This window comes from Argopecten irradians, chromosome 3, assembly GCF_041381155.1.
Source record: "Argopecten irradians isolate NY chromosome 3, Ai_NY, whole genome shotgun sequence".
Classification (NCBI taxonomy): domain Eukaryota; kingdom Metazoa; phylum Mollusca; class Bivalvia; order Pectinida; family Pectinidae; genus Argopecten; species Argopecten irradians.
In genome coordinates this window covers 24,928,245-24,950,867 of record NC_091136.1, presented here as the reverse complement: position 1 = coordinate 24,950,867, position 22,623 = coordinate 24,928,245, and the positions used below count along the sequence as shown (strand labels likewise).

The following is a 22,623-nucleotide window of genomic DNA, read 5'->3' as shown; positions in this document are numbered from 1 at the left end:
TGGGCGCCAAAATCCCTCTGGGATCTCTTGTTGTTAACAAAGAGTAACAAAAAAAGATTGAAGGTTCAGGGATGTCTATCTGTTTTTCTGCCCATTTCCTTGTACAGGCTCTCTCTCCTTTACTACTTTTTATTTACCAGGTAAGTCACAGGATCATCTAGGTAAGAATAATTACAACAAACCGAATATAGGTCACATTTACAACTGATATACGACTGTAATTTGCATATACTTGTCTTGTTTTGACAGCTTTGGTATTCACATATTAATCCAATGCCATTTGAATTTGTTTCTATAGCAACAGAGTGCTTTGATGGATGTTTCCATGCTGACCAACAGCCTTGTAGCTGACAACCAGTATAGTTCCACGTCGGGCAGTATCGGTGATGGTCACTTGACCGGCAAGGTGGGCACGGCTCTGTATGTCAGCCCGGAGATGATGACCGGAGAGAGCAAGATCATTTACAGCCAGGTACAAATTAGTTTTTGTTTTATTGTAAAAAAATATTATTTTGGAATCAGGTGCTTGTGAGAAAAATTTCTTGAAAAATTTGTCCATTTTTCAAAAGGAAAAAGTCAATTTGATCAGATTTGTATGCACAAACCTTGGTTACAAATTTCAATTCTGTCAGATACAATGTCATCATTATTACATGTATTTATAATATACAGTAAAATCTTATTGATTCGAGGTTTTTTCGTGGTAAACCTTTGAGTTATCCTGTGCCAAAAATCATAATTAGAATGTTTAGCATCCAGGACAACTGTTTTTTTAGCTCACCTGGTCCGAAGGACCAAGGTGAGCTTATGCCATACTGTGGCGTCCGGCGTCCGGCGTCTGTCGTCCGTCGTCCGTCCGTCCGTCCGTCAACAATCGACTTCTTCTCCATAACCCCTGGTCGGATTTCAACAAAATTTGACTGGTAGCATCCTTATGGGCTACTAACTGAAAATTGTACAAATGATGGGGCTGACACCCCAGGGGCCTGAGGGGCGGGGCCAAAAGGGGTCATTTTGGCTATTTCCATATAAACGACTTCTTCTCTGAAACCAAGCATGGGATAGCACCCATAATGCAATGGTAGCATCCTTATAGGGTGGGGATTCAAAATTGTACAAATGATGGGGCTGACCCCCCGGGGGCCTGAGGGGCGGGGTCAAATGGGGTCAATTTGGCTATTTCCATATAAACGACTTCTTCTCTGAAACTAAGTATGAGATAGCACTCATAATGCAATGGTAGTATCGTTATAGGGTGGGGATTCAAAATTGTACAAATGATGTGGCTGACCCCCCGGGGGCCTGAGGGGCGGGGTCAAAAGGGGTCAATTTGGCTATTTCCATATAAACGACTTCTTCTCTGAAACCAAGCATGGGATAACACCCATAATGCAATGGTAGCATCCTTATAGGGTGGGGATTCAAAATTGTACAAATGATGGGGCTGACCCCCCGGGGGCCTGAGGGGCGGGGTCAAATGGGGCCAATTTGGCTATTTCCATATAAACGACTTCTTCTCTGAAACTAAGCATGGTATAGCACCCATAATGCAATGGTAGCATCCTTATAGGGTGGGGATTCAAAATTGTGCAAATGATGGGGCTGACCCCCCCGGGGGCCTGAGGGGCGGGGTCAAAAGTGGTCAATTTCCATATAAATGACTTTTTCTCTGCAACTTAACATGGGATTAGGCTCATAATGCAATGGTTACATCCTTATAGGGTTTGGATTCAAAATTTTGCAAATGATGGGGCTGACCCCCCGGGGGCCTGAAGGGTGGGGTCAAAAGGGGTCAATTTAGCTATTTCCATATAAACGACTTCTTCTCTGAAACTAAGCATGGTATAGCACCCATAATACAATGGTAGTATCCTTATAATGTGGGGATTCAAAATTGTGCAAATGGTGGGGCTGACCCCCGGGGGCCTGAGGGGCGGGGTCAAAAGTGGTCAATTTCCATATAAATGACTTTTTCTCTGCAACTTAACATGGGATTACGCTCATAATGCAATGGTTACATCCTTATAGGGTTTGGATTCAAAATTTGCAAATGATGGGGCTGACTCCCCGGGGGCCTGAAGGGTGGGGTCAAAAGGTGTCAATTTAACTATTTCCATATAAACGACTTTTTCTCTGCAACTAAGAATGGAAGAGCACTTATAATGCAATTGTAGCATCCTTATAGGGTTGGGATTTGAAATTGTACAAATGATAGGGCTGACCCCCGGGCCTTAGACGGCAATAGATGCGAGGTCAAAAGGTCAATTAGGCTACTATTTTCATATAAATTACTTTGTCTCTGAACCTATGTATTGGATAGCATATTTGTATGGTATCAATAGCATCATTGTATGGTTGTGATTCAAATTTAAACTTTGGTAGTCAATTTTGCTTATTTTTCTAATTGTCAGAGTCTTGTGATAATTACTAACAAAAAAACCAGGTGAGCGATACAGGCCCTCTGGGCCTCTTGTTATTGGCTAAGTCTAACCTTAAAACTGTTTTAGACTTTAAATAAAATTTCACGATCTTGAGGCCTGGACTTGTGAGTTCTAATTATCTAGTTCAATTGCTGATATGCTTACTAGTTAAGATAACAAGCACAAAATAGAATAACATGATAGATTATAATTTTTTGTACAACAGAACATTGTTTGTTTATTGATGTTCATCTTGGCAAACTTTCTATTTGCAGAAAGTGGACATGTACAGTATGGGGATAATCTTCTTTGAGATGTGTTACAAGCCCCTCCCCACAGGCATGGAGAGGGTAAAAATCCTCAGTAACCTACGACTCCCTGAGGTCAAACTTCCTGACGACTATGATCAGAGTAATTTTGAAAATCAGGTAAAAGATCCTTTATCAATTAACCTCACAAATAAACTGTTGGCCCACTCTCTTTCCCATGATTGTCTCTGTAATCTGATCAAAATAACTTCTTTTTAATTTATTTATGGTAGAATCAAATAATGACTCAAGAATTGAAGAACTCGTGTCATGATATTATGATATTACTGCAATATTTATCTGGTTGCAATGTCACAGTAACAATATTGACTCTAAAATTTGAAAAACCATCTAAAAAATAATAACCACCTTCATCTAGTTGAAGATTATATCATAATACGTCTCCAGGTGACAAGGTATTAGCCAATATAATGAGAATAGTAGAAAATCTGAGAATATTTATTTCTTGTTAAATGTTAATAAGATATGTTGTCTTTGTGTTTGTCTTTTCTTGATGTAAACATTCTGTTATCTGATACGTTATTGTTTCTCTGCTATTCCATGATTATGAAAATTGCTGATTTTAGAAAATAAATTACCAGTAATGAAAGATGTATATTGTCTTTGTTAAATATTTGAATATGAAGTATGTTTGTACTTAATTTACAGAAGTTAAAAACAAATTTCTGATTTAACACATTTGATTCACAGACCAATATAATAAAATGGCTGTTGTGTCATGACCCAAGTAAACGACCCACCTCCACTGAGCTGTTACAATCACCGTTCCTCCCCCCTCCACAGCTGGAGGAAGCAGAACTTAACGAGGTGCTAAGGTCAACAATCTCAAACACCAACAGCAAGGCGTACCGTCGTATGATAGGGGCGCTGTTCTCACAGACCATTAACTCGGCCGACGATGTTCTCTACGACGCTGATTATCATAAGGTAACATAACATTGCAAATGTCAAGGAAATCAGGATGTCATTAATTCTATATCTGTCTTCTTTGATTTGGTTAAACATTAGAATTGGAAAAGCTTTTCTGTGAGGTCAATCTGTCTGTTCCTGTATATGTTCTACTATTGTCTATGTGTATTTCCTACCAGATGATAGAGCCGGTTTATCTTTTCTCTATCAGGGATCTACCTGTTAAGTTTTTCCTTCCAGATGATAGGGCCAGTTTATCTTTTCTCTATCAGGGATACACCTGTGAAGTATGGGGTAAAACCAGAGAATAGACCATTGTAAAATTCCAGGGATTATTGAAGATCCAAGACACTTGCTGTTTCCAGAAAATCTTGATAAACTTAAAGTAAAGAGTCAATCATTCAAAAACAGAAAACCTTAAGTTCACCTGACCAAAATTTCCATTCACAGTACGTCCTAAAGACCACCATGATCCAGCAGCTAGTCCGGGAAACCCTTAAACGCCTGTTCCAGAAACACGGAGCAGTACAGCTAGCTACACCTCTACTCATGCCCAAGTGTGGCATTTACGCAGCCAGTGATGCGTACACCTGTCTTATTGACCACGGCGGTCAGCCTGTCGCATTACCATTTGATCTCAGGGTTAGTATGGTCATCAACACTGGACTCTGTGTAAACTGGACTTTGTCCTATCAAAATGTTTATCTAAACAGGTAAAATGTTGTGTGATAATTCATTGTTTATCTAAAGCAGTGTAACCCTGGTGAATGTCAGCTGCAGTAAACCTCTCAGCTATTGAGAATTCCTCTTTAGCTTGATCAGTTGAGCATCAGATGTCCCAAGTTTGATCCCTAGTGGTGGCAGTGATTAAATCTATATTAAATCTTGTGTTCTGTTACATTGGTGCCCATGTAGGGCTCGGGAATGGTGCTCAGCCATAATAATAATAGACTTTATTTAAACTTGATAACATGTTGAGCTTAGCAGCTCGTCTTACACATGGTCAAGATAAATATAAAATATACAAAATATACAATGAAGCCATGTCACACAAACATGTCATTTTTTCTGCTTGACTTCTGTGGTCAAATGATTAAGGTATCCCACTATTCTATTATTGTATTCTTTGATTGTCATTGGCGTCGATATACCTTGAAACATTATTGAAGTTATTAACAGATGAGTAAGTCGGACCCTTATACATCATGAAATGTAAAATTGTATTTTGATCACATTGGCTTTGCTTGACACTAATTATATAGATGCTTGTTCATATGACATTGAAATCTTATGAACATCTTACAGGTGCCATTTGCACGATACATTGCACGAGGAGGTGTGCAGCGCCTGAAACGTTTCTGTATTGACCGTGTTTATCGTGAAAAAATGCACAATATCCAACACCCAAGGGAGATAACTGAATGTGTGTTTGACATTGTTACTCATAACCAGGGAAAGTAAGTGTAAATCTATAATTCAGGATTATCCAGGATTTTGTAAGACGTCTACATAAACTTGCATGTCTTTTGAGAGACAATCCCCTATTTTCACATTTTTTCAAGCCATGATAAATAGAGGTTTAAAAATCTACAGATATTTTTCAAATCTTCGATTTTAGAAAACAGTTTGTTCTTTTATATGTTCCAAAGTTATTATCCAATCTATTTTACATTATATTTGCGTTATGTGTTGTGATAGCAAGCCTCATTTCGTCAAATTTATATCAGTGGAAGACCCCATTCAATTTGAAGCATTTTGTTGAACCTGGGTAATTTTTTCTCTAGAGCATTTAAATTTTTTTGATCTTAATTCCTATATAACTTATAATGCTTTTGTTCTCCTGTTGTCTTCATGTTTGTTTTTAATGTTGTGAATTTGCTTGAAGATCAGGGGAAATATTGAAAGTAGTAGACAAATGGATAGATATTCTATAAGGTATCATCAGATTTTATAAATTGTTTATTTGTTTAATATTTAAAAGTGTTGTAGTAATAAATGCTTGTGGGTTGGTTCAAATTTATCAACATTCATTTGTTTTTGCCAGTTTGATTCCTGATGCTGAGCTGCTAGTTATGGTCCAAGATGTCGTCAACGAGTTTCCTGTTTTACAGGTACAGTCGTAGGAATGACCTGGAATTATACCAGGCTGAAGTATTGACTTTGTATATGCTTATTGCACGATTTGTGGGGGCATATATACAATGCCATTCTCTTGAATCATTGATTGTGTTGATATAATTCTTGATTGAATGATTTTCTCTTGATGAAACAAATTAAAGATAATATAAAGTATTGTTTACTGTGTCAGTGTAATTACATGACCTGCCATCAGTGTTAGAGGTTCTTCATCCCATACCCAAATATCATCAATGTTCTACATATTTCAGATAGGATTTTTAAATGGCCAGCCCTAGTTTCATGCACTTTCTTAGCTTGAAATTCTCTATAGGAAAATATTAAAGAAGTTCTTTAAAGGAACAAAAGTTTTTAATGCTTTTCCTATCAGAAATTTTAAGTTATAGCACTGTTTTGAAACTGGGCCAAGGTCTGTTACAAATTCTGTTTGTGTACTTATATGGTAAAAATCTAGAAACTGATGAGAGCAAATGACAAGAAATATCCTTCATATTATTATATCTGTGACAAAGAATAGTATTTGGCTTGTTCTATTCATTATGAAGTTTTCATTTACAGGCAAGAAATTACTATGTGAGGATGAACCATGTGTCCATTTTACACGCTATCCTGTCTCACAGTGGTGTACCTGACGACCTTAAAGACAAGACACTTCGTGTCCTTACTGGGGTCAAGGTCAGTAGTGTTAAAATCAATTTACTATACTCATTAATTGGAAAATCAATTTACTATACTCATCGAATTGGATGATACATTTGATTATACCATGTCCATAATGTTAAAGGAGATAAAGTTTTAATTTGATGTACAGTCAAACCTGTGTAATGAGACAACCCAAGGGACAGAGAAAAATATGTCTTATTAGACAGGTGTCTTAATATACAGGTTACCGAAGGATCGCGACACCATATTATGTATAACATATACTATGAAATATTGGAAAAAATACTGCATTAATTAGGGCTTAATTAAATTTTTCACAATTATGAATATACTTAATTTTCATCATAACAGATGCACTCACTAATTACTAAAATATTCTTAATCTGTTACAGTAGTAGTCAAAATGTATTATAGAGAGAGAGAAAACAAAAGTAAATTTCTTTGAAATTTGATTTATTTAAATTTTGAATTAGTTATAAATTACTATTAAAAAAATAAAATTTAATTATTTATAACTACTATCTTTTATTTAGATTTTTCATTTTAGATTTACACCAAAATTTTGGAAAATTAATTCCCTTTCATTATTTTTAACATGATTATTAGTGAGATCCGGAAATTCTAAACCATTCCGGATCTAGTATTACAATTACCCAAAATGGCGGCTATTACGATTGCAAAGCTTGTGACTTACACCTGAGTGTTAAGCCTATTGAACATTAAAAATGTCAGTAAATCATTGACAGTTATAAGCAGAATTTGTCTTTGATGTAATGCTCACTAGCTGTTATCACAAAATTTTTTGAAAGGTCAGAATATTGTTTCCTAATCGGCCTTAATACACATAGGCCTACACACGTGAAATTGACACTGCCAAGCCAAATTAGAAAATACAGCCCCGGGCTGCTAATTAATTAGGATCAGTGGGGTGCCGATCAAGGAGTGTTCACATCCCTTTTGTTTGTTTAATAATCAAGCCAGTACCCCACTGCCTGGTATGTAGGCAAGACTAGGATCGGCAATTTAGTGACGCAGTATACATGTCTTGTACGAAATATGTGCAAAAAATGGGTGACGCAGACGCGTTAGACAGGTTGACGCATTAAGCAGGTGAAATATATAGGAAATCTCGCGGGAGGACTTTGGATGTGACGCATTAGACAGGGTGACTTAATATACAGGGTTACGCATTGGCAGGTTTGACTGTATTCGTTTTGCACGAGAGAGTTGATTTAGTACTGTACATAGGAGGAAGATCACTGTGCCAGTAGCCTGTTACTATTTTGACCATTTTTACTCAAATTCTTTGATTATTTTAGGTCTTTATCTTTTTCAAAATGCAATCAAATTTTTATGAATTTATGTTCAGTGTCTGGATATTGAATAAAAAGACAAAAATTTGCTGTCAAGATTTTTGAACATTATGGATAAAAAAATAATAAAATTTTCAATGTCATATGGATACATAATGATAAAATGTTCTATGTCAGATTGAGAGCCAGAACAAGACCCACATAAAAAACCTGACTAACCTAGGTCTGAGTGAGTCCGTCACGGCAAGTGTTCTTAGTACCCTAGAGATAGAGGGGCCGTACAAAAAGGTGTCTAGCTACCTCCGTATCATCACCAAGACAAAGGGCCAGGTAGGGGCTAATGAACGATTAAAAAGACAGAAGTATGGTCTTATTGTACATGCTTGTTCATGTTATGTCGTTATTGACTTCCACTTGAGAAATAATGTTGACACAGTTTCACTTACCATTGAACACTACAAAAATGAGCTTAAAAATAGTTTTGAAATGTGAAACTTCAGATACTTCTATCAATCAATTGACCAAATGGTATTTATTATTAAGTGCAAAATATAGGCATGTGATGGACATATTATGCTTTGCACCATAGTCTTTTGTTGAAAAAAAAAGTCAAGTTTTGAAAAAATGTTTTTCAAAATGACATAATACCTGCTCTCATGGGTAGAAAAATCTAAATAATAAATTGACTTATGGGTTTTGTATTTGGTTTACCCATGGGAATCTCCTCTTCCTTTTGCTGATTTTCTTTTGCTATTCAGATGAACAGCACAAAAAATCAGCATAAACATATATTGAATTCTTGTTGTATGTTCTGATACAGGTTCTTTTCTATCTATATTGTGTGTGAAAAATGTTTGAAAACTTTCTTCTCTGATCTCTATTTACCCTGTGCTAACTTGTTACTGTGTTGTTTTTGTTGCTAGGCAGCCACATTAGCTAAACAGGGGATCCATGAAGTGGAGGCTGTGATGGGACATGCGGAGTCCATGGGACTCAAACTACCAGTCTGTATCCGGATATTAAATAGTAACCTAATATAATATCCCGATTATCATAAATACTGTTATATATTCTATGCATGCTAATAGAAAATTCAGACACTGTGGGGCTCAAACTGCTAGTCTGTATCCTGATATAAAATAGATAGTCTCTTATGTCAAAAGTAACCAAATATATCAAAAGTTATCTGATTTCTAATTGAAGCTAATTTTCATATAATTGCTGTTTTATCCAAAGTCATACATAAAGTTTAATTACAGTGTCAATATACAAACATATATACATTATTTACAGGTCTCCCCACAAATTTTGATCCCAATAGATTTGTAAAATTTTGTCTCCCAAGGAAATTTATCCCAACCAAAATAAATAATTTTTACAGCACTTGCATTGTCCTTTTCAATGAAAATGCATTAAAGTTTAATTTTTTTGTAACAACTATTTTGATAGGATTAAAACACACACATCTATTTATTCTATTCTGTATTTGGTATATTTTTCATAGGGAAATTGTCATATTTATTAGGCTTAATTGAACAAACATTGATTTAACTCTTATTTGTTGGATTTAACTGGATTTCCCATTCAGTGTTTATGATTAATGAATTTACTTACTGTTGGATTGTCTACTTTACTTGTAGATTGTGTTCAGTTTAGGATGTATATACAATACACAACAGTATTCTGGAGTGATATTCCAAATTGTGTTTGACTCTAAAAGAAAGAAACGAACCATTCCTGAACTTATAGCAGCAGGAGGCAGATATGACGGTTTGGTGGGTATTAATTGGTGTCAAGATTACTTTGAAATTTGGATGATCTCAACGTACTTATCTTCTTGGCACAATCATGTGTGTATGTTTGTAGTATTCCAATGAAGTTATTGTTAGTTATTATAGCAAAGCAATAAAAACAAAAGTTAAACTATTCATAGAGTACAGAAAATTTCCAGATTTGCACATGATATTTTTCTCTATATTAAACATGAAATTTAGAAATCAAACAGTATGTGGTCCTCTTCTGCTATACGCTAAATGAAGTTTCCACTTGTTTCCTTGTTTCCCCTAGTGATGTGAAATGCTTTAAGAATCGCTAGTTGTCTCCTAAAGGAGATATTTCCAATCTATTTTTCTTTGAAGTGGAATCTCTTGTGAATTGTAGCAGTTCTTTTTTCAAACGCAGGTGAAGAAGTTCCAGTCTCCAATATCTATGAGCACATCACCGATTGGTCCATCTGCTGTCGGGGTCAGTCTTGCCTTTGAAAAAATTGTCACAGCAGTCGCGGAGAATAAGGAGGTAAATCATCATAATTAGGTTATATAGTTTGTTTGTTTGATTATTTTGTGTAGCATGTTTGAAGTGCGAGGTGCGTGTCTTGGGAGACTGCAGTATGCTTGTGTTGTGTCTTTTTGTATAGTTTAACTGTTGCCCATTTTATAGTGCTATATCACTGAAGTGTGCCGTCGAAGACACCGCGCAACACACCCCACCCGGTCACATCATATTGACAATGGGTGAACCAGTCGTTCTACTCCGTGTATGCTGAATGCTAAGTAGGAGTAGAAACTACCACTTTTATAGACCAGGGAACAGAACCCAGAGCCTATCTCACATGGGCGACTGCTCAACAACAGGCCAAAAGTGAGGCGGTGCCAAGGGAGACATTAGGAAGAACAAAGTCAGTTAGGAAGAAGAGAAGAGATAATATCCTAAATTTAGTCGCATTTTACAATCATGCAATAGGGGCAGTAGGTACAATTCTAACGCCCTAACTGCAGGGCAATAGGTTATATAGTTTGTAAAAATAGGACATAATCATATGCAGTGACAGGTATGATGGAAAAGTTTTCAGAAATCAGACATAACCATACACAGTGATAGATATGATGGAAAAGTTTTCAGAAATCAGACATAATCATACACAGTGATAGATATGATGGAAAAGTTTTCAGAAATCAGACATAATCATACACAGTGATAGATATGATGGAAAAGTTTTCAGAAATCAGACATAATCATACACAGTGATAGGTATGATGGAAAAGTTTTCAGAAATCAGACATAATCATACACAGTGATAGGTATGATGGAAAAGTTTTCAGAAATCAGACATTATCATACACAGTGATAGGTATGATGGAAAAGTTTTCAGAAATCAGACATAATCATACACAGTGATAGATATGATGGAAAAGTTTTCAGAAATCAGACATAACCATACACAGTGATAGATATGATGGAGAAGTTTTCAGAAATCAGACATAATCAAATGAAAGTATGTAGGGTTGTGTTAGAAAATATGTTTAGAAGAAACATAATCAAGAAAAACAATGACACAAAAGCCACAAGGAATCTTAGTGACTTATTTTCAATGGTTAACTAATGAAAACGCTAACACAGTGTAAATACTGACATTAAGATGTGGACATAAAACAGACTATCATGAACATGTTGTAACCAGATTGAAAGTATGAAATAAGACAAACTAAACTGTACAAAAGATAAAAATTTAAAGAGTGAATTGCCGATCATATATTGTGATATTTTTATGACTATTTCCTGAAATGTGACTTATTTTTGCTGTTTGTATTACTAGTTTCATCCACCTGGACCCTATGATATCCTTGTGTGTACAATTGGTTACAATCCGATGCTGAAGGAGAGGATGGGTGTAGTTCGTGATCTCTGGGGGGCGGGGCTGAAGGCGGATATATTACTGGACACTCTACAGGTAACAATGGAGAAATAGGTGTGGTGTGAGATCTCTGGGGAGGGCGGGGCTGAGGGCAGATATATTACTGGATACTTTACATGTAACAACGGAGAAATGGGTGTGGTCTGAGATCTCTGGGGAGCTGGGCTGAGGGCAGATATATATTAATGGACACTCTACATGTTACAACGGAGAAATGGGTGTGGTCCGAGATCTCTTGGGAGCTGGGCTGAGGGCGGATATATTAATGGACACTCTACATGTTACAACGGAGAAATAGGTGTAGTCCGAGATCTCTGGGGAGCGGGACTGTGGGTGAGGGCAGATGTATTACTGAACTTGGGGGGTGGGTTGGGGGGCTGAGGGCAATACAAGTATTAGGGACTGCTTCAGAGACATAGTGACACTGAGGGCTGATATCTTGCTTGCATCAATATAATCTATCTAGTAATATTAGAATACTGAGGGCCGATACCTTACTGCCATCAATAAAGTAATATTAGAATATACTCAATGATTCTATGAAGATCAAATAAAACAGCTTATTTATTTCATGAAGTAATGTTAACCATACACTTGTATATTTGGATTTTTTTAGCAAAGTATTTTTAAATTTTGATGATTTAATTGATTTATCCTTAAATTTTATATGTTCTTGGTTATAATAATGTGTGTTTGATGTTTTCAGAGTTTAGAAGATATCCAGGAGTACTGTAGGACATTGGGGATTACATATCTAGTCATCCTAAAGGATTCAGATACCGGCTGTGTCAGGGTAATCTTATACCAAAACACTTGTATATACACATCATGTATACTGTATTTGACCCAATAACCAAACACACACACACACCAGCCTCAATTTCGCTTACCTTGAATTGCAAACAGACAAAATGAAAACTGTGTACGTTTTATTGTCTGCTGTTCTGTCTTTGTTTCTGTCCAATCATCTGTACCATGTCCTGTCATACCTGTTAGTCATCCTGTCTCCTGTATTGCATGTCCATCTTTTATATTCAGAATGGAATAAGATTGCAAGTTTATATCGGTGAAAGCTAGACATTTCCAAAGATTTCTTCCCAAATTATAGGTATATCATTAAGTTTACATTATTTGATGTATGTGTATTTAGGTACGGTCAATTGAACGAGAAAGAGTGACAGAAAAGAAAATCAACATTCCTGATTTGCCAGATTACCTACAACCAAAGAATCCAGCTTCCAAAGTGTAAGTTATAAGGACTTGTAAAATCTTTATATCAGAGCCGGTGTTTTCATGTTTGTCTAAGATTTAGTTCTGGCCTGTTTTCTCCCATCTTCGAAACATTGGCCTTCTGATCTATCATGATCATTGTGATAAACTTAAAAGTAATTTGAATTGCCTATTCTGTCTTTGCATATAACAGAGTTTACTCTCCCTTGTGGATAGTTATCTTTTGTGAGGGAACCTTACATTGTATTCTCTGAAAAAGTAGTATGTTACTCTCAAAAACGCATAACATCACAATAAAGGCAGATAACTCAATAATATGCTAACAAGGAACATAGGTGTTTCTATTTCATATTCTTTTTTAGCTCACCTGCCCGAAGGGCAAGTGAGCTTATGCTATGGTGCAGCGTCTGTCGTCCGTCCGTCGTCCAGCCGTAATCCGGCCGTCCGGCGTCAACTTTTCCATTTAAACAACTTCTTCTCCAAAACTTGGAGACCTAGAGTCCTGAAATTTGAGTTATAGCATGCTGGGATGAAGGGCTACCAAGTTTGTTCAAATGAATGACCTTGACCTTCATTCAAGGTCACAGGGGTCAAATAGGTGAAAATCTACAACAGACTTCTTCTATATAACCAAGAGGCCTAGAGACCTGAAATTGGGCCTGTGACATGCTGGGATGTAGGGCTACCAAGTTTGTTCAATTGAATGACCTTGACCTTCATTCAAGGTCACAGGGGTCAAATATGCTGAAATATCTTGTTAAGACTTCTGCTTCATAACCAAGAGGCCTAGGAACCTGATATTAGGCCTTTGACATACTGGGATAGAGGGCTACTAAGTTTGTTCAAATAAATGACCTTGACCATGACTCAAGGTCACAGGGGTCAGATAGGCTTAAATCTTTAAACGACTTCTTCTTGATAACCAAGAGGCCTAGAGACCTGATATTGGGCTTGTAACATGCTGGGATGAAGGGCTACCAAGTTTGTTCAAATGAATGACCTTGACCTTCATTCAAGGTCACAGGGGTCAAAAAGGCTAAAATCTTTAAACAACTTCTTCTTAATAACCAAGAGGTCTAGGGACCTGATATTGGGCCTGTGACATGCTGGGATCAAGGGCTACCAAGTTTGTTCAAATGAATGACCTTGACTTTCATTCAAGGTCACAGGGGTCAAATAGGCTAAAATCTTTAAACAACTTCTTCTTAATAACCAAGAGGCCTAGAGACCTGATATTGGGCCTGTGACATGCTGGGATGAAGGGCTACAAAGTTTGTTCAAATGAATGACCTTGACTTTCATTCAAGGTCACAGGGGTCAAAAATGCTAAAATCTTTAAACGACTTCTTCTTAATAACCAAACAGCCTAGGGACCTGATATTGGGCCTGTTGAATGCTGGAATGAAGGGCTACCAAGTTTGTTCAAATGAATGACCTTGACCTTCATTCAAGGTCACAGGGGTCAAATAGGCTAAAATCTTTAAACAACATCTCCTTAATAACCAAGAGGGCTAAAGACCTGATATTGGGCATGTAGCATGCTGGAATAAACGGCTACCAAGTTTGTTCAAATGAATGACCTTGACCTTCATTCAAGGTCACAGGGGTCAAATAGGTGAAAATCTTTAAACAACTTCTTCTTAATAACCAAGAGGCCTAGCGACTTGATATTTGGCATGTGACATGCTTGGATAAAGGGCTACCAAGTGTGTTCAAATAAATGACCTTGACCATGACTCAAGGTCACAGGGGTCAGATAGGCTTAAATCTTTAAACGACTTCTTCTTGATAACCAAGAGGCCTAGAGACCTGATATTGGGCTTGTAACATGATGGAATGAAGGGCTACAAAGCTTGTTCAAATGAATGACCTTGACCTTCATTCAAGGTCACAGGGATCAAATAGGCTAAAATTGTTAAATGACTTCATCTTAATAACCAAAAGGCCTAGAGACCTGATGTTGGGCCTGTGACATGTTGGGATGAAGGGCTACCAAGTTTGTTCAAATGAATGACCTTGACTTTCATTCAAGGTCACAGGGGTCCAATATGCTAAAATCTTTAAACAACTTCTCCTTAATAACCAAACAGCCTAGGGACCTGATATTGGGCCTGTGGCATGCTGGAATAAAGGGCTACCAAGTTTGTTCAAATGAATGACCTTGACCTTCATTCAAGGTCACAGGGGTCAAAAATGTTAAAATCTTTAAAGATGCTCCACCGCCGACAAATAGTATTTTTTCACTAACAAAAACAGGAGCAGACAATCTAGTATTTTTCTTCAGTTACAAAAATTACTTACTTTACACCATTACCACCATTGAAAAGTTTGAGCTTCTAATTCTACGTCAAGTTGAAAATATGAAAAATAATTAATTGCATCCCGAAAAAATTCCAACGCACTATATCCTATATGGAATGAAGTACTGACTGCGCATGCACCAAAGGCAAAATGAAAATATATATATTATTTTTGTGTTAATTAGACATACATACACACGAACATGAACACCAATTATTGTTCAAATAATGAATATCATTTATGCTCTGTCGGCGGTGGAGCATCTTTAAACAACCTCTTTTTAATAACCCGGAGGCAAAATGGTCCTCTAATGTGCTTAGGGATGATATAAATTCTTATTTACTCTATTTGTTAAGTATGAACCATTCATGATTACCAGATTGCAGGTGAGCGATTCGGGCCCATTGGGCCCTTGTTTACCCATATTTTTGTATTTTGATAAAATTGTTAAATGTATACCATGGACTGTTTAATGAGATGATAAAATTGACTGATCTCACAATTGATAAAAGTTCACTATTAAAAGTGTTTCTTTGTCTTCGAAAAGCATTTTTGTATGTTATTGTATAAATCTTAGCCTCATAAGATATTTCATTTATCTGCAATCAGCATACCCAAATTTGAGAACTAATGTAGATCTGATTCACAAAAAGTTCATCATAAAATCTAGTATTTCTGAATTTCATTCACAGAGATCAAAATGAAACGCAGCAAAATCAAAGTGGAAAAAGTTCATCTGCCATTTATCAGCCTCATTCTGAATACAGTCAGTTATCTTCAAACATTACGTTAAATTTCTCGTTTATAATGATGGAGGGTGGACGTTTGGCTGCTAACATGAGAAGGAAGTTAGAGTCTCAAGTAAGATTATACAGCATCAGTGTTCCTGAAAATGTTGAATATTTTAACCAGAGGAAGCTTCTATACATGCCAAGACGGGTATTTTGTTATACAGAGGAGTAACATAAAAAAGTTACTTGAAATTTTCTTTACTGACACAAAATTCTACTTGATAACAATTTGTCTTTTAAATCCTTCCTTAGAGTTCTGTCTGAAAAAATATCAAGAAATGAAAAACTGACAATATTTCTGAGCCACTGAAGTTTGATAAAAATGTGAAAGCTTCATATAAATGTCTGCAGTCTTTTCTGATATTTGCTTCACATCTTTATCATATATGTGTCAATTTTAAGCAGAAACATGTTTTTGTGTATACAGATATACAGTAAAGTGTCGTCCAGTCTGTCATGGGTACAGACCAAGTCTTTTGAGGTGGTGTGTGTGGAATTAACTGCAGCAGTATTAAAAGTTATAGCAGCATTTCTAGATGTAAGTATAAACATGTATTCAGAATGTGTCCTTCATGTGACCTTCACCCTGACGTATTTTAGTGATGTGACCTTCACCTTGAGGTATATGAGTAATGTGACCTTCACCTTGAGGTATAGGAGTGATTTCACCTTGAAATAACACATCATGTGAACTTTACCTTGAGGTATGTGATTTTCATACATTACCTTGGAGGTTTGAGAGTGATGTGACATTCACATTGGAGTGGATTATGTAATCCTTATGGTGAAATTCATATGAACTTCAAATAGTACCACAAAGAATTTGAATTTGAAATGAAAGTCGGATAAATTAATATTTAGATGAATAATGAAAATAAGGATTAATAAAATTTTAAAATTCATTTTGCTTTACTTTTCAGTTTGACAACTCAGAAAAAGATTATGAAGATAGCGTAGCAGTAGTGATGGAAAAGTAAGATATAATGAATAATTTGAAGCCTCACTACCAATTCACTGGTTATTTCATGTTTTGCATAATAGGTAATGCTGCCAAACATAGGACCAATTAGAATGAATATACGTAGCCAGCCTAATATACCTTTCTATGTTATTTTTGTCTAAGTTAAACACACGACCAATGTGCTAGTAATAGTCAAACACATGACCAATGGGCTAGTAATAGTCAAACACACGACCAATGGGCTAGTAATAGTCAAACACACGACCAATGGGCTAGTAATAGTCAAACACACGACCAATGGGCTAGTAATAGTCAAACACACGACCAATGGGCTAGTAATAGTCAAACACACGACCAATGGGCTAGTAATAGTCAAACACACGACCAATGGGCTAGTGATAGTCAAACACACCAATGGGCTAGTAATAGTCAAACACACCAATGGGCTAGTAATAGTCAAACACACGACCAATGGGCTAGTGATAGTCAAACACACCAATGGGCTAGTAATAGTCAAACAAACACACAACCAATGGGCTAGTAATAGTCAAACACACGACCAATGGGCTAGTAATAGTCAAACACACGACCAATGGGCTTAGTAATAGTCAAACACACGACCAATGGGCTAGTAATAGTCAAACACACGACCAATGGGCTAGTAATAGTCAAACACACGACCAATGGGCTAGTAATAGTCAAACACACGACCAATGGGCTAGTAATAGTCAAACACACGACCAATGGGCTAGTAATAGTCAAACACACGACCAATGGGCTAGTAATAGTCAAACACACGACCAATGGGCTAGTAATAGTCAAACACACGACCAATGGGCTAGTAATAGTCAAACACACCAATGGGCTAGTAATAGTCAAACACACCAATGGGCTAGTAATAGTCAAACACACCAATGGGCTAGTAATAGTCAAACACACCAATGGGCTAGTAATAGTCAAACACACGACCAATGGGCTAGTAATAGTCAAACACACGACCAATGGGCTAGTAATAGTCAAACACACGACCAATGGGCTAGTGATAGTCAAAACAATGGCTGTATAGTCAAACACACCAATGGGCTAGTAATAGTCAAACACAGACCAATGGGCTAGTAATAGTCAAACACATGACCAATGGGCTAGTAATAGTCAAACACACCTCCAATGGGCTAGTGAAATAGTCAAAAACACACGACCAATGGGCTAGTAATAGTCAAACACACGACCAATGGGCTAGTAATAGTCAAACACACGACCAATGGGCTAGTAATAGTCAAACACACGACCAATGGGCTAGTAATAGTCAAACACACGACCAATGGGCTAGTAATAGTCAAACACACGCCCAATGGGCTAGTAATAGTCAAACACACGACCAATGGGCTAGTGATAGTCAAACACACCAATGGGCTAGTGATAGTCTTTAAAAATTTTAGACTAAGGTGAATCATTAACTAATGAACATTTAATCTTAATTCTCAGGTTACAAAGACACAGAAAATACCTCAGCAAAATAACTGACCAATTATATCAACTTAAGTTTGAAAGAAGGTGAGTCTACGTGATAAAATCTTTATCATTAAAACAAATGGTTTTATGAAATTCCATATTGGTGAAGGAAAGTCTTTTATCAAGGTTTGATCAAATAAAATTTTATGTTACATAGCAAAGCCAAGTAGCTTTTGAGATAAAGCCAGATCTGTTAAGTGCTGGAGATCTCAAAACTCGAACTTTTCTTTTATATGTAATTGAATGTAAATACCATATGTAAGCTAGTAGCTCAACTCATTGTGTTTTCTGCTAAAGGGAAATCTTGTTAGAGTTATCATCATATTAACTTGTGTGGTGTATTGATCTAGCTACAGATTTTGTTGTTTTGAATTTTGCACATGAGGAAGATTGCTGACCATCATATTTGTTTTTTTCCAGGTGCAGTTTTGTGGTTCTGTATGGAAGTAAGGACGATAGCTTAAGACTTCTTATGTGATTCTATATTTATATGTGAAAAGAGAGAATCTGACATGTCTGAAGATCATGTGATCAGTGTCGTGTGGCTAGTGTCACAAATGAGTGTTATGTGACTAGTGTCACAAATGAGTGTCATGTGACCAATGTCACTATTGACTGTCATGTGACCAGTGTCATATGACCAGTGTCACTAATGATTGTCATGTGACTGGATCCTGATGAACATTTCTCATTGTGAACATGTATTACCCAAGGAGATTGATACAAGGGAAGAAATCATCATCTGTCATATATTTTATTACAATGGATTTATGTGTGTTGTATACTTGACTGATCTATTTTAAATAGTTGTGTATGTATTTAAGGTGAGGTTGTATGTGATTCCTGCTAGATTTGTGTGATTTCTGTCTATCTAACATATTTATAAAAAAAAACCAATAAATATGTATATAGCTGAAATAGACATGGTCAGTCGCTGGTAACCAGGTAATCTAGGTGATGTTCTACCATGTTTTTAGAGATTTTAGAATAATTTATGCTCTGTAGCGAAATTCTGCAGTGTAATTGCTACCAACGGGATAAACCTTAGATGAACAAATTGAGAATAGTTAATACAAAATACTATCAGGTACTGGTAATATGTAGTAACCAAATAGCCTCCTTCAAACAGTGTGCTATAAATGCTATCTTTATAGCTTAGGCTATACAAAAAATAGTTGTGTTTCCGGTAACCCGATCGACCCTATAAAATCAGTGCCTAATCAAAAACTTTTATCAACTTTATTTGTTTTTTGGTTTTGCACAAAATCAGGAATTTGTTACGAATTCTGTAAATTTAAGACACCAATGATCCCCTTGTAATCAAATCCATGGTTTATATAAGGTTGAATAAAGTCTATTTCAGTTTTTTCACTGCAGAAAACCGGGGTGAAGAGAAAAAATATTTCAAAAAAGAAAAGAAAATCCTCCCTACCTACCGACCCTTTATTTTCAAAGGGTGTTACCGGAAACAAATATATTTTTTTTATTTGGCCTTAATGTTATGAATGCTGTTACACTATAGTGTTGTCATATACATGTAGTATATTGTTTCATCTTTCACTCACTCATGATAAATAAGTGTCACCTCGTCTTGTGATTTTTTCTACATTTGACTACCACAGTAATACTTTTATGTTATTGATGACATTGCCTTAAGGATACCCAGATAGAAAACAGAATGCCTATAGGTTTTGCACTGTATGGGTCATTGTAATGTACCAAAAGTGGGTCACTGTAATGTACCAAAAGCGGGTCACTATGGACTTTTTGTAACCTTTGACCTAAATCAACAAAGAAACTGTTTAGCCTTTTCTCTTCCGCTGCTGGTCACTGTAGCTTTTTGTTTTGGTTTTGGGTTCATATATCATATGTGAAAAGTAAGTCACATTAACCTGCATTTTTGTTTTTAACCTATATCAAAGAAATGTTCATTCATGTTATGCTTCATATCTGACTAGAATTACAAATTGTATATTATACAGTATGTTAAAGTTATAATGACCAGAAAGTTGAGTATATAATGACCAGACAGTTGAGTATATAATGACCAGACAGTTGAGTATATAATGACCAGACAGTCGAGTATATAATGACCAGAAAGTTGAGTATATAATGACCAGAAAGTTGAGTATATAATGACCAGAAAGTTGAGTATATAATGACCAGAAAGTTGAGTATATAATGACCAGAAAGTTGAGTATATAATGACCAGAAAGTTGAGTATATAATGACCAGAAAGTCTAGTATATAATGACCAGAAAGTTGAGTATATAATGACCAGAAAGTTGAGTATATAATGACCAGACAGTCAAGTATATAATGACCAGACAGTTGAGTATACAATGACCAGAAAGTTGAGTAGTATAATGACCAGAAAGTTGAGTTTATAATGACCAGACAGTTGAGTATATAATGACCAGAAAGTTGAGTATATAATGACCAGAAACTTGAGTATATAATGACCAGACAGTTGAGTATATAATGACCAGAAACTTGAGTATATAATGACCAGAAAGTTGAGTATATAATGACCAGAAAGTTGAGTATATAATGACCAGAAAGTTGAGTATATAATGACCAGAAAGTTGAGTATATAATGACCAGAAAGTTGAGTTTATAATGACCAGAAAGTTGAGTATATAATGACCAGAAAGTTGAGTATATAATGACCAGAAAGTTGAGTATATAATGACCAGACAGTCGAGTATATAATGACCAGACAGTTGAGTATACAATGACCAGAAAGTTGAGTATATAATGACCAGAAAGTTGAGTTTATAATGACCAGACAGTTGAGTATATAATGACCAGAAAGTTGAGTATATAATGACCAGAAAGTTGAGTATATAATGACCAGAAAGTTGAGTATATAATGACCAGAAAGTTGAGTATATAATGACCAGAAAGTTGAGTATATAATGACCAGAAAGTTGAGTATATAATGACCAGAAAGTTGAGTATATAATGACCAGAAAGTTGAGTATATAATGACCAGAAAGTTGAGTATATAATGACCAGAAAGTTGAGTTTATAATGACCAGAAATTTGAGTATATAATGACCAGAAAGTTGAGTTTATAATGACCAGAAAGTTGAGTATAGTGTGTGTTATAAAATAAGTTGGTTGTTAAAAGTCTATAGGTTGTGGAGATCAAAACTCTCCTCAATTTAGGAATTTCAAAGAACTGAGGTTATGTAACATACAAATAGAAAGAAATGTCTGAACAATTACAGAAAAGTTAAGCAATTTAGAGACACAGAATTCTTAGACATACTTAAGTTCTTGTGTACATCTTGGTCTTCAATTGCAAATTTACCAGATATAATGTGTAAATGCTTTAGTTCTGACGTTTTTTACTGTAAAGTCACATTCACATGACTTGAATAGACTTCAAGACAAGGTTATTGCTGAAGATAAAAGCAAGTTTGCTGACCTCAAACCCTTTGAACCATTCCCAGAACTCATGACAATTGGCGATTTGCCCTAATTTCTGGTAATAACATTGAAATATTAATGACAAAGGCTGACTTTATGTAACATTATGCGACTTTTGTCTCTATCTGATGACTCTGACCTTTGATGACTTATAGTGACCTTTCTATTGACCTTGGCTTACAGATGTGCCTTAAGGTGACATCTGTCTACTTTTCTGAGAATTTTATGACCTTGTTTGATATTAAAGATGCTCCACCGCTGACAAATGGTATTTTTTCACTATCAAAAACAGGAGCAGACGATTTTGTATTTTTCTTCAGTTGCAAAAGTTACTTAATTTACACCATTACCACCATTGAAAAGTTTGAGCTTCTAATTTTACTTTAAGTTAAAAATATGAAAAATAATTAATTGCATCCCGAAAAAATTCCGTGTCACTATATCCTATATGGAATGAAGTACTAATGGCGCATGCACCAATGGCGAAATAAATTATTATATATTTAATTTTTTGTGTTAATTAGACATATATATACAAGCTAAAACACCAATTATTGTTCAAATGATGAATATCATTTATGCTTTGTCGGCGGTGGAGCATTTTATGACTTGTTTGATATTAAGAAATGTAAGATCATTTCTGTCTAAGTGCCCATATCACTTTGTATGACAACAATACAAGATTTGTTAAGCCTATCTCCTTAGGTTCATACAGGAACCTTTAAGAACACCTAGTTATGTAAGATGTTCTCTATTATTCTCCTGACACCAAACAATCCCTAGCAATATAAGATGATATCTGTCAGTCTCCCGAGACTCAATATGACCTTTTTGACCTTAAGCAATATAAGATAACGTCTGTCATTCTCCCGAGACTCCATATGACCTTTTTGACCTTAAGCAATATAAGATAACGTCTGTCAGTCTCC

The 22,623-nt window shown here is 35.9% G+C and overlaps 1 protein-coding gene across 1 annotated transcript in view; it reads left to right on the top strand.

The window, feature by feature from the left end:
* LOC138317976 (eIF-2-alpha kinase GCN2-like) overlaps nucleotides 1-22,211 on the top strand; it is a 42,962-nt gene extending 20,751 nt beyond the window's left edge. The window contains exons 20-38 of the mRNA XM_069259970.1: nucleotides 299-472; nucleotides 2,696-2,848; nucleotides 3,440-3,676; nucleotides 4,109-4,300; nucleotides 4,964-5,115; nucleotides 5,703-5,769; nucleotides 6,353-6,469; nucleotides 7,948-8,100; nucleotides 8,694-8,774; nucleotides 9,411-9,545; nucleotides 9,952-10,065; nucleotides 11,366-11,500; nucleotides 12,171-12,257; nucleotides 12,615-12,709; nucleotides 15,688-15,856; nucleotides 16,214-16,324; nucleotides 16,707-16,759; nucleotides 18,233-18,301; nucleotides 18,680-22,211. Of these exons, the coding sequence (XP_069116071.1) occupies nucleotides 299-472; nucleotides 2,696-2,848; nucleotides 3,440-3,676; nucleotides 4,109-4,300; nucleotides 4,964-5,115; nucleotides 5,703-5,769; nucleotides 6,353-6,469; nucleotides 7,948-8,100; nucleotides 8,694-8,774; nucleotides 9,411-9,545; nucleotides 9,952-10,065; nucleotides 11,366-11,500; nucleotides 12,171-12,257; nucleotides 12,615-12,709; nucleotides 15,688-15,856; nucleotides 16,214-16,324; nucleotides 16,707-16,759; nucleotides 18,233-18,301; nucleotides 18,680-18,737 (2,352 nt within the window). The 3' untranslated portion in view covers nucleotides 18,738-22,211. The remainder of the gene's footprint in view (nucleotides 1-298; nucleotides 473-2,695; nucleotides 2,849-3,439; nucleotides 3,677-4,108; nucleotides 4,301-4,963; nucleotides 5,116-5,702; nucleotides 5,770-6,352; nucleotides 6,470-7,947; nucleotides 8,101-8,693; nucleotides 8,775-9,410; nucleotides 9,546-9,951; nucleotides 10,066-11,365; nucleotides 11,501-12,170; nucleotides 12,258-12,614; nucleotides 12,710-15,687; nucleotides 15,857-16,213; nucleotides 16,325-16,706; nucleotides 16,760-18,232; nucleotides 18,302-18,679) is intronic.
* Nucleotides 22,212-22,623: the final 412 nt, after the last annotated feature.